At 38.7% G+C, this 12,271-nt stretch overlaps 1 protein-coding gene across 2 annotated transcripts in view; it reads left to right on the forward strand.

Annotated features, from left to right (window-relative positions):
* Positions 1–12,271, forward strand: part of LOC121374746 (histone demethylase UTY-like) — a 134,341-nt gene that overhangs the window by 106,592 nt on the left and 15,478 nt on the right. For both annotated transcript variants that reach the window (XM_041501857.1, XM_041501864.1), the window contains 7 exons: positions 591–740; positions 4,479–4,598; positions 6,013–6,117; positions 7,610–7,721; positions 8,757–9,659; positions 10,939–11,045; positions 11,741–11,840. In XM_041501857.1, the coding sequence (XP_041357791.1) occupies positions 591–740; positions 4,479–4,598; positions 6,013–6,117; positions 7,610–7,721; positions 8,757–9,659; positions 10,939–11,045; positions 11,741–11,840 (1,597 nt within the window). The remainder of the gene's footprint in view (positions 1–590; positions 741–4,478; positions 4,599–6,012; positions 6,118–7,609; positions 7,722–8,756; positions 9,660–10,938; positions 11,046–11,740; positions 11,841–12,271) is intronic.

Here is a 12,271-nt window from a genome sequence, read left to right on the forward strand (position 1 = left end):
GGGTCCACTGGCCTGCTTCTCGCTCCATCCAGTGCCCCACGATTGTATATATATATCATATGGGTTATCCTGTCTGTGGGATGGTGCATATAATAGAAAAATGTAGTAGGTTTCCTCTCTAAAACTATATGTCTAAATTACCAAATGTTTGACATCCAGTAGCCAATGATTAATAAATCAGTGTGCTCTAGTGGTGTCGTTAAACAAAATAAACAGACTTTTTCCATTTTTGACAGAAATATGGCTCTTGAACTTAGGAAATAAATTCTGCACATTATTTTTGGAATGCCTCGAGATATTAAGCTGAAATTTTGTGTATAGTTTTATTATGTACTGTTACAGATTAAGTTTTGACTTCTATGGTGATATCCCCAGTTTTGGCAGAGTTATGGCACTTGAATTTAGGTAATACAGAAACAAAATTGGGCCTTGTAAGGGATGTATGCTTTCGCAGTACGCTCAGAATGCTTGTTTTAAAAATATGTGTGTGTAATTTGACGTGTTAAATAAATGCAAACTGTTTGACTGTGACGTTACTATGCAGTTGTTGCTAGAGACCTCCTCTAACTGCTACGGTTGTTGTTTGCTAGTTTCATACCTCGGATCGGCCTCACGATGTGCCGGCATCACAAAACGTAGCCGCTGGCCCTCCGTCGCAGACGGGTCTCACACCAAGCTTTGGACCAGACGTTGACAGCATGGATGAAGATAAGAAGAAGAAATTGAAAGGCAGAAAACGGGTAAAACATTTTTATATTTAATTCTTTTTAATTTTCACTGTGTTGTGTTTAATAATAGCACAACAAAAAATAGTGTCAGCAGTTTCGGTGAATGTTTGGTGGAGTTAAAATTGAAATTATGAAAAGTGTGTACCGAATTAAGCTTGTCCTTTATGTTTTTAGAAGAAATTCATCCATTGGTTTACTACAGTTGCTGCTTTGTGATAACGTTCTTGTATGTTTCTCTGTTTACACATGTAGCCTTGTGTAAAATGTATGTGAAGTTCTGTGTTTACACATGTAGCCTTGTGTAAAATGTATGTGAAGTTCTGTGTTTACACATGTAGCCTTGTGTAAAATGTATGTGAAGTTCTGTGTTTACACATGTAGCCTTGTGTAAAATGTATGTGAAGTTCTGTGTTTACACATGTAGCCATGTGTAAAATGTATGTGAAGTTCTGTGTTTCGACATGCAGCCTTGTGTAAAATGTTTGTGAAGTTCTGTGTTTCGACATGTAGCCTTGTGTAAAATGTATGTCAAGTTCTGTGTTTACACATGTAGCCTTGTGTTAAATGTATGTCAAGTTCTGTGTTTACACATGTAGCCTTGTGCAGGGCTCACCCTGGATCAAAAATACCTGTAGCCAAAATATTAGCCACATGGAATTTTTATTAGCCATATTGAAAATGCTTTAGCCAAAATTGTTTTTCAGCTGGGGGGGGGGGGGGGGGGGGGGCAAGGCCTATGACATTAAATTAACAATCATACAGAAATATGTGGGTGGGAGAATGTTTATGGAGAGTGTTGTTTTTTCTGTCTTCCTTTTTTTTCCCAAATAAAAAACTTGGTGGGTTTTTTCAATATAGAGCTCATTATTTCTTGAAATAGCTATCTTTATGTTAGTTGAATTGCATTTGTTTTGTTTTTTTTGTTTTTTTTAAAGTGATCTTGTAGCCTTGTGTAAAATTTATGTGAAGTTCTGTGTTTAGACATGTAGCATTGGTTTAAGTTTTGTGTGTGTAGGTTGTGTTTAGACATGTAGCCTTGTGTTAAGTTTTGATGTGTTTAGGTCTGCGTTTAGACATGTAGCCTTGGGTTAAGTTTTGTGTGTGTAGGTCTGTGTTTACACATGTAGCCTTGTGTTAAGTTTTATGTCTGTAGGTCTGTGTTTAGATATGTAACTAGGTTTTTTCTGCTGTCTGTCTGTCTGTCCGTCTGTCCCACCTATAGTTTTCCATACTTTTTTATTTCAAGACTTGTTTTTGTTTTTTCGCAATGCCTCGAAATATTGAGCTAACATTTTCAACATAGTTTCATCGTGTACGGTTATAGATCAAGTTTGACTTACATGGCAACCTAGTTTCATCGTGTACGGTTATAGATCAAGTTTGACTTACATGGCAACCTAGTTTCATCGTGTACGGTTATAGATCAAGTTTGACTTACATGGCAACCTAGTTTCATCGTGTACGGTTATAGATCAAGTTTGACTTACATGGCAACCTAGTTTCATCGTGTACGGTTATAGATCAAGTTTGACTTACATGGCAACCTAGTTTCATCGTGTACGGTTATAGATCAAGTTTGACTTACATGGCAACCTAGTTTCATCGTGTACGGTTATAGATCAAGTTTGACTTACATGGCAACCTAGTTTCATCGTGTACGGTTATAAATCAAGTTTGACTTACATGGCAACCTAGTTTCATCGTGTACGGTTATAAATCAAGTTTGACTTACTTGGCAAATTAGCGGGTTTTGACAGCAGAGTTATGGCCCTTGAACTTAGGCAATACAAAACATGTTTTGCTTCTACTAGTGTTTTCAGAATGCTTGTTTTGGTATTATTGTTTACTATTCATTGTACCAAATGTACAGGCCGTTGAACAAAACAAACCTTAAACTACTGATGCACCTTTTGGCTTGGTTTTTGCTCGCTCAGACAAGATTGCGACTTTTGACCGTTGTCATAGGTAACCCAGTTGGGTCACTTTCCACCATTGAACTGTCATTATCGGGAGAGTGGGAAAATGCAACATTACTTTGAAAAGTTGAGTTTTTCACAGTAAGAAACTGGCGACACTAGTGGGAAGGAGTGTGTCTTCACAGTTAGTTTACGTAAAGCTTGGTAAATAGCATGGAAATTGTGATGATGAAAATGGTAAAGTATATTTTTAAGATTAACAATTTAATAAAATGTATCGGCCACATTTAGAAAAAGATGTTTGTTTTGTTTAACGACACCACTAGAGCATATTGATTAATTAATTAATCATCGACTATTGGATGTCAAACATTTGGTAATTCTGACTCGTCACAAGAGGAAACCGGCTACATTTTTTCATTATCATCAAGGGATCTCAACTTTTCTACAGACAGGATAGCACATACCACGGCCTTTATCGAGTTGTCGGCCACTTTTAGAGACTGCTCTTTGATGTTAGATTGACATGTGGAACAGAACACATCTGTTACTGTTAGCGTTATAGGTGTATTACAGGCTGACCAACATATCGGTGTGTTAGACAAATGATTTCTAATTCTCACTATTGATAATTACTATAATGCATTCTGTGTTTATGTTCTGCCCAACCACGAAAAGTAGTTCCACTTTTGAGTCACTAAAATGTCTTGGAAACCGAGATCGACTGTCGTCTTATTTCCCAGCTAGCATCAGGGGACATAACTCATTCTTCTGAATTATTAGAGCTCATAGGGAAGAAATTGTAAAAACAATTCTATGGCCAAGGCCCAACCTTTTCTGCCTAATCTTCCTGGGCAATTAAAAATGTAATAAAAAAACAAAAGAGTGGAATGATTTCTTTTTTAAATTAATTTAGATAGCCCATCTAAAATTGGCGTTAATGTTTATAAAGGGATATATTATATGTTTTATTATGCTTAAGTCAAAATTATCTCCATAAATTTAAGTTCTGTACGACACCCGACCCCTGGCCATGTCAGAGACTGGTCGTGGGATGGATGTGCCTGAACCTCTTGGATATAGGCACGTTAATAAAGTTAAAAGTAAAGTGAAGAAATGATAGTGATATACTTGTGTTACATGGTAGTTGTGCTAAATTGTTCAATGCAGTTTGTTGTTTTTTCAGTCTAAATGGTTCAAATATGAGAAGTTTAAACTCTGATAAACTCTTTATTTACAAAATATGATTTCACATACATAACCATTCAGTTTGAGTGGAGATCAGAACTGAATCATTAACATGAAATGCGAAGTTCACTTGATCCTACCTGAAACCAAATTTGAAGCAAGAATCATAGTTGAACGACCAACGACAAATTCGGTCTTAGACTGCCAAATTTCACTTCCAAGTTGTATGTGTTTATTAAGCCTAGATCACATTATAAGACGCGACGCAACTCAACTGTCAAATTAGTCACGTGTGGTGTTTTGAAAAACGAGTCGTCTGCAACTGATTTTTAGTCGGCCCAATGGCACTTGACACAACCAAACATTACACTGTGGTTTTACATAATAGTATAAGTAATATTTCCATATACTTATCTTTTATGATGCCCAATAGTCGATGTGTATTTTTGTGCTGGGGTGTCGTTAAACATTCATTTATTCATTCGAACGGCTGTCGTAGAGTGTGAAACAGGTCATGACTCATGACGCAATGTGACTATCCAATTGAGTCGCATCGTCTAATGTGATTTGGGTTTTACATTTCATTATTTGTTAGAAAAGAAAGAAAAAAGTGTATACATGTATTTATTTTTCAACCTATTTTCAGGCATCGACAGAAGGCCCTGTTATGCTTACCCCCCCACCCCAACCGGTGCCTCAGCAGCCGGCTCCACAGTTTCTCACACAGGACCAACTGATTCTACTTCAGCTTCTCAGACAAAATCAGGTAACATTGCCAGCAGACAATATATTTAGAGGATATTCCTCACGAGTGGATATTTAATATGGAAAATATCAACTGAATCTACGTTAATCGGTATTTGTCAAGGCTTTGCCGAGACAAATACTGATTAACTAGACGAGGTTGATATTTTATATATTAAGAAATGCAAGTAGCGAATTCTACTTATTCTATAGCACTTCTAAAATAACATTTGAATTCAATTGTTAGTAAGTCAAAGTTCTGAAGTCACCTCACCGATAATATGATGTCATCACGATTAATATAAATATAGTTTGACGTCATACATTTTAACTAAATCTTATCAAAACTTTACGCTCAGGTATACAAGTCTTGTTGGCTGTAAACAAATGATCCATTGACAGCAAAACATTATGAACTGAGTTAATAATGGTAATTATTACTCGGTTAAAAATACCTCAGTACATAAAGTGATACGTCCCACTAGACGCCAAGTGGGACGAAACACTTCGACATCACATGATGACGTCATTGATTGGCGCACTACAACCTTACAGCAACAATTCAACCAAACAGTTTGAGTGATACAAATTAAGATCAATTCTGGGTAATAAATAGGATATTAAACTCGCTACCTCGTGAAATAATTTTCATTGTCACTCACTAAAACTCATGACAACTGAAAATTATTTCACTTGGGACATAAACATCATACGAAATGAAAGCTTGTTTAATATCCTATAATATAAAATGTTCGTCTTTTTTTTAACGCTAGAAAACATTAAGTGCAAAATTGCTGTTGAAAATATTTTGTTCAGAGATTATTAATGTATCTAATCGTGTTTGTACAAACTAGTGTAATTTAAAAGTGTACCATTACAAAATATGACCATGAATTGAACTTGTGTTAAGATAGGCTGTTATATCTGGGCCTATTGTGTATGAAGCCCTATGTATAAAATGTCATCATCACAATTAGTCAACTCGGTTCAATCTTTGCTGGTCTGATCACCACTTCTGTCATTACTGTGAATTTCAACACCCCATTAACCAAAAATTAATGCAAGTTTCATGCCAAAATCTAAATTGTACATTATTAACGTCTCGTTGCTCACCATGACGTTGTTTACGTATGACGTGTTTCACATTCTGACGCAATTCATAGAAAAATAACATGTAGTAGGTCTCGACATCTGCTTACTTCTCCATTGCGGCTTGTTTGCAATTGGTTTGTAATAAATAAAATACTAACCTGGCTTGCCTGTCATACCATTTCTATGAAATTCTTGAAAAGTGTTGGTATCTGACTCGCTTTCTTCTCAGATACCAAAACGGTTCACTCATTTCATAAGTATGGTATGACAGGCAAGCTCGTTTAATGTTCTATATTTATCATTAATTGGATTGTCTATGTTCAAACTGATCCTGTTTGTTTTAGGCTAACCTGAATCCCCAACAACAGCAGCTTTTCAAGCAGCTTCAGCAACAGTATTACCTCCAACAGCAACACCTCAAGATGCAGCAGCAGCAGCAACATCAACAGGTGAGGAGAATGAGAGGAAGGAAGGAAGGAAATGTTTTCACACTCAACACATTTTATTTACGGTTATATGGCATCGATTTTTCAATTAGCAGCAAGGGATCTTTTATGTGCACCATCCCACAGACAGGACAGTACATACCACGGGCTTTGTTACACCAGTTGTGGAGCACTGGCTGAAACGAGAAATAGCCCAATGGGGCCATGGACAGGGATTGATCCTAAACTGACTGCACATCAAGCGAGCGCTGTACCTCTGGGCTACTTGAGAATGAGAGAATCGACCGATTGGCACCAAGACTCAAGTTAAAATTTGTCAAACATTTCACTTGCCACTGGGCAAAAAACGGTTTATTAAACTTTATTTTGTTTAAAGACATCACTAAAGCACATTGATTTATTAATCTTAGGTTATTGGATGTCAAACATTTAGTAATTTTGACATAGTCTTAGAGAGGAAACCTGCTACATTTTTCTATTAATAGCAAGGTATCTTTTTATATGCACCATTCCACAGACAGGATAGCACAAACCACAGCCTTTGGTATACCAGTCGTGGTACACTGGCTGGAACGAGAAATAGCCCATTGAGCCCAGTGACGGGGATCGATCCCAAAGCGACCTTGAACTTGCAGGCTGGTAGCGGATGTGTATTAATTTAGCTCCAATTAATTTGTTTATAATTAGGAATTAGTTTGGGGTGTTCACCACCAAATCAAATCCCATGGTTTACGATACTAATGTGCTAAAGTTGGTATGTGCAACCTCTTTTATTCAGCTTGTTAGTCCAACTGAATGGAACTAAAGTTTTAGTGTCTGTCTCTGTCTCTCTGTCTCTCTGTCTGTCCTACATTTGAGATAGTCAGGTTATCCAAGGGCCATAACTCTGTCACAAATGGAATTTATCTTTTTGACAGAGTTAGGGCCTTGAACTTATTGACTGCAGGGGACATGCATTGATTTAGCAGCATATTAGTGTATTCAGTTTTAAAATATATAAATTCCTTCCATCTTCCAAATTTAAAATAATTTACTTTAAAAAATTTAATTTTGATAAACTTTTCAATCTAATTTATTTATTTTTTGTGTCTCGCATTCAAAGCATAATATAAGCTACTGGTAATATAGTATGATTTTTTTCCCATCTGGTTTTAAAATGAAAAAGGACTCAACTTTACTACTACATTACTAATAACATTTCCGTATCAACCTATACAGTTGAATCCCGTTGGCTCGAAACCCGTCTTTACTCGAGAAAGTGTTCGACCTAACCATTCGGTCAACGACGTGTAACTCGCGACTTCGGTTTTGGTTCGAGTGTTGCAGTATATTCGACCCTTCAGAGTTCAACCCAGTAATATTCTACTGTATGTGCATAGAGTATATTGCACTGAGTGTTATTTAATAAAATGCATTTCATAACGGTTAGAGATTGTTCAGTCCCTTCACTACCCTATAATCATGGTTTTGTATTTCTCACGGATTCTCTTTCTAGGGATCTCACGTCCCACCAATGGGATTGCAGCAGCCTGGTCACATGGCCCGACCTCTGCATGGCATTCCGCCATCGCCACTTCATTCACCAGTAGGTGGAGCTGCAGTGCCAGGTAATAATAGTATGATTGTATTGAAACATTATGCTGGTAAGTGCAAGATAGCACCAGCAGCCCAGCCAGGGTCGGTAGCGGGCACGGGTACTTATGGTGTTAGTGAATTTTGAATGTCCCGTAGGTCAAATCAACGTTTTTTTCTAAAATTGCAGTTTTCATGAGGTAATTTGGTGCATAATTTGGAATGGCAGGGATTTACCGGACGCACAAAACTTGCGTATAGGACGCACTAAAACCTAACTGGACCTGCAAAAATAGAGATACTGCGTCCCGTGGGACGCATAAGATATCTGACATTTTCAGTAATCCTGTCCACTATCAAAGATCGATCATTCTGTGTAACACACTATTTCTTTTCTACCTATAAACTGCGTATTCAAATGGGGATTCCCCATATCGAAAACAAAAAGTTTTAATCTCTGGGAACACTGCATCTTTATCCTTTGCTGCGCTTAATCGTGTAAAGTTGGTAATTTCCGGAAAGAGATCGCGGATTTGCGATCATTTGGAACTTCTCGTCAACAGGCCGAACACAATCGGAAATTCCCGGGCGAATAAAACAAATTGGTTAAATGTTCTGATTTGCATTAACAAACAAGTAGCATGATTCATAAACAACGCATGGTATTGTGAGTGTCATTTAGCTTGCAGGAAATGGTTCAAATAATTATACAGATCAAAGTGAAATGTTGATTTTGAAAGAATAAACAATAAATACCGACATTGATTTCCCGAAAGGAAAAACAACAACACAGCTTGTTAAATTTACTTTAATGAAACATATATAGTATACACGTTATTTGTTGTCTGCAGCTCTCTATCATTTGTGTGGTTTTGGGACCCTTTGTTTTCAGGTTGGGACCCCCAGAAAAGAAAGGTGAGTCCAAGGGAACCCCATTTCAGAAAAACAAGGTAAATCCCTGGAATGGTTAATCGAAAAGAAATGGAGCTATTTGATTTGATTTTTTTTCACTTTGTCGAATTTTAACGATGTTGCTTATCTTTATTGTTCTGTTTTCCCCCCACACACAGGTGGAACGAATGCTTCTGGGTTGCCCGGGTTACATGGAGGTCAACTGCCCAGCATGGGTCAGCCGGACCAGGGTATGAAGAGCGTGGGCGAGCGATTCGGTGTGCCGGGCGCAGTGCCTTTATCCCCGGCCAGCCACCCTCCGCCCGCCAACATTCCAGGGAACTCCTCTCAGTCATCTCAGGGTTACGGCATTGGCCGGGCATTGCCACCACCGCCATCTTCGCACCCCCCACTGTCTGGCGTGGGGGGTGTCACTGCGCTCCCGCCGATGCTGGGGCAGGGCATGTGCTCGCGTCTGTCGCCCTCCATCTCGGACTCGGTGTTGCCGCGGGACCTGCACGGTCTTGGGGGCAGTGGTGGCGGTGTTGCCACAGTTACCGACTCTGACCTCTCGGCGCTGTTTTCGCACCAGGACATGGCTACCTCGATCGCGGAGGACCTCCTCGCTCAATTCAGCAATGAGCCGGGCGCTGGCAAGAAGACAACGGCCACGTCTGTCGGTCGAACCTCACAGCAGACATCGCCAAACTCATCTGCTGGCACCGTCGTATCGACTTCTGGTTTGTTGCCTAGCAACAGTACGTCTGGTGCCAATAACGTCATGACAACGGCGACATCAACTTTTTCGTCATCGTCTTCTTCTGCTGGTAATGCAACCTCTCCCAACAGTGCTTTATGCGTACATTCCAAGGTGGCTCAATCTAACGCTCAGGCCGATGGTTCGAAATCACAGGACTCTGTGGTGAAGAGTGAAAGTGAAAGTGGCGGGATAAAGGAGTACGTGTGCCTCCTGAAGACGGAGAAGTCGGAGCCCGTCCAGCAGCAGCAGGAAGTGAAGCAAGTCCCGCAGCTGTCAATCACCATGTCAGGCGTGGACATCATAGCTGCTTGTAAAGGAAGAGGTATGTTGCCCGTTTGGTGTCGCAAACCACATCAGCCAGATTACTTTGTTCTTGGGGCTGGGATATAGTTCTCACGTGATGGTGTCTAAGATCGATCCCTGTCGGTGGGCCCATCCATCAGACTATTCGGGGCTAGCTCTGGGTGAACACAAAGTTTCGCCTAATTATCTATTAAACTTCAAAACTGGCAGAAAGCCAGTTATTTTATAATAAAATGTAGTAAAATTATTTCGCCAACTCGAAATAAAATCTGTGAATTGGTGAAAAACCGTCTAGCAATATCTCCTAATGTGCTCTTTTCATTGGTCATTTGGTCTCATCGTTTAGGAGGTAGACGGCCATTGCTACCTGTTGATTACGTCATTCGCTAAGCAGAGGTAGTATCTGACGTCATGTAACATGTAACGCTGCATGCATTCCTTTTAGTGATGGGCAACATATCAACTCGGAGAAAGAGCGATGTCACGGTACAAAAATAAAAATGCAGTGAATTTTATAATTATACTAAAATTATAAGAATCATTGCACTAGAAAATATTTCTGGCACTCTTTTCTTTTGTAGATTGTTTTTCTGACACTCTAGTCCATCTATAAGAGAACGAGTGCCAGAAACTGCTAATGTATCTTATGAGTTCTCGCCAGGGAGCGGGCAGTTAGATGTCTTTAAATTCGTGGGACATCACCATGTGATACATAAGAGGTTTTGTCACAAGTGCTTTTTAATATGGAAAATATCAACAAGAGTCCATGTTAATTGGTATTTGTCGAGGCTCTGCCGAGACTAATACTGATTAACTAGACAAGGTTGATATTTTACATATTAAAAAAACAAAACAAGTAGCGAATTGTATTTATCCTATAACACTTCTAAAATAACATTTTAATTCAATTTTTAGTAAATCATAGTACTAAAATCACTGCAATCAGTAATATGACATCATCACGATTAGCACAAATTAGTTTGACATCGCACGTTTTAACTAAATCTTTGAAAACGTTAAGCTCAGGTATACAAGTCTTGTTGGCTTGTAAACAAATGACCCATCCACAGCAACACATTACTTAAAGAACTTGCAAATGTGCATACCATTATTAACCAGGTTAATACACTAAATTATCACATGGGTTTATGACATGGATATCATGGGTACGTTATAGGATAAATAGAGAATACTATATTCATGTGTCCTTAGATACCATCTAGCTTACGAATTGTTTTAATACTGTTGTAACAAACAAAAGCGAAAGGGAAGATTAATGCATGGGTTTTTTTCTGCAGGTCGAAGCGGTGTTTTCTGTGATCTGCTTCCAGTGCCACGCCCTCCACACCCTCCATATCCCCCGCTTCCAAAAGAGAGCTTGAACCCACCGACTCCGAGTGTATACGTACGTATTTAACGCCATTAGTTTGGCTTATTACATTTTGGTGGTTGAGGCAGACCAGTTCTGTATTGAAGCTTACACGTTCAGAAAGTCACTTCACCAAGTATCAAAGAAACTGCTTCTTAATGATTTACAATAAAATATTTTACCTTGCTAAACACTCACAGTATTAGCTAGAGAAACTGTTAGTAAGATACAAGTTCAGTGCAGTTGGTTAGATAGGTAAAAATTATGTTACCTAAAAAATGTAAATCTTGTTCGTTGTAATTGGATATAAGCATGGGGACGAGAAAAGAAATCAATGTATCTCTTTGATACAGTTTAGTTTGACACCCAACAGCCGATGTATCTTTCGTGCTGGGGTGTCGTTAAACATTTATTAATTTATTCATTCTTTTATTCAATTAGCAGAGTAATTCATCAAACGTAAATTAAAAGTTCATTTTGGCATAAATATTTCATAATTAAATGACAAAATAACAATGTTGGTATTATGGTAACGGTATTGCGGTGACGGTATTGCGGTGACGGTATTGCGGTGACGGTATTGCGGTGACGGTATCGCGGTGACGGTATCGCGGTGACGGTATTATGGTAACGGTATCACGGTAACGGTATTACGGTAATGGTATTATAGTTTTCCATGTGTGTATTTGTCACAGACCTGCTGTAATGTTTTTATTTACTGTATTCTACAGCTGGAGAGCAAGAGAGATGCGTTTTCTCCCGAGTTGATGCAGTACTGCCACTCGCAGCCTGTCGTCGTCATCCGAGGGTTAGCCGGGGCACTCAAGTTAGGTATGTATACAGTGCTGTCCGGTGTATCGGCGCACCTAAGCTTTCAAGGACCATTTTCTATGTGAACATTGTGAAATATTTAATAAAATGCGTTTCTCACCAATGAAGAAGTGCATAATTTGAAATACACTACAAAATGTTTTATGTCTGTAGTAAATAAACATTTTAAAATGGTGCATAAATATAGGCACCCCCTTGTATCCAAAACGATTTGCATGTCCGGTGATTCGGCGCAGTAGATGTGGATCGTAGACCCCGCTATTTATAAACAGCCCATGACCTCACTTTTAGCCCCTAAATGCTACACTATTGTCCCAGAATTATTTTAGTACTTTTTTGTTTTGTCTTGTTAAAAATATTACTATGAAAATGAACGATCACATATGACCCATCTCATGATCAGTTTCAGAATCGTTTTCTTGAGTGGCACA

The sequence above is a fragment of the Gigantopelta aegis genome, chromosome 1 (genome assembly GCF_016097555.1).
Source record: "Gigantopelta aegis isolate Gae_Host chromosome 1, Gae_host_genome, whole genome shotgun sequence".
NCBI classification, from domain to species: domain Eukaryota; kingdom Metazoa; phylum Mollusca; class Gastropoda; order Neomphalida; family Peltospiridae; genus Gigantopelta; species Gigantopelta aegis.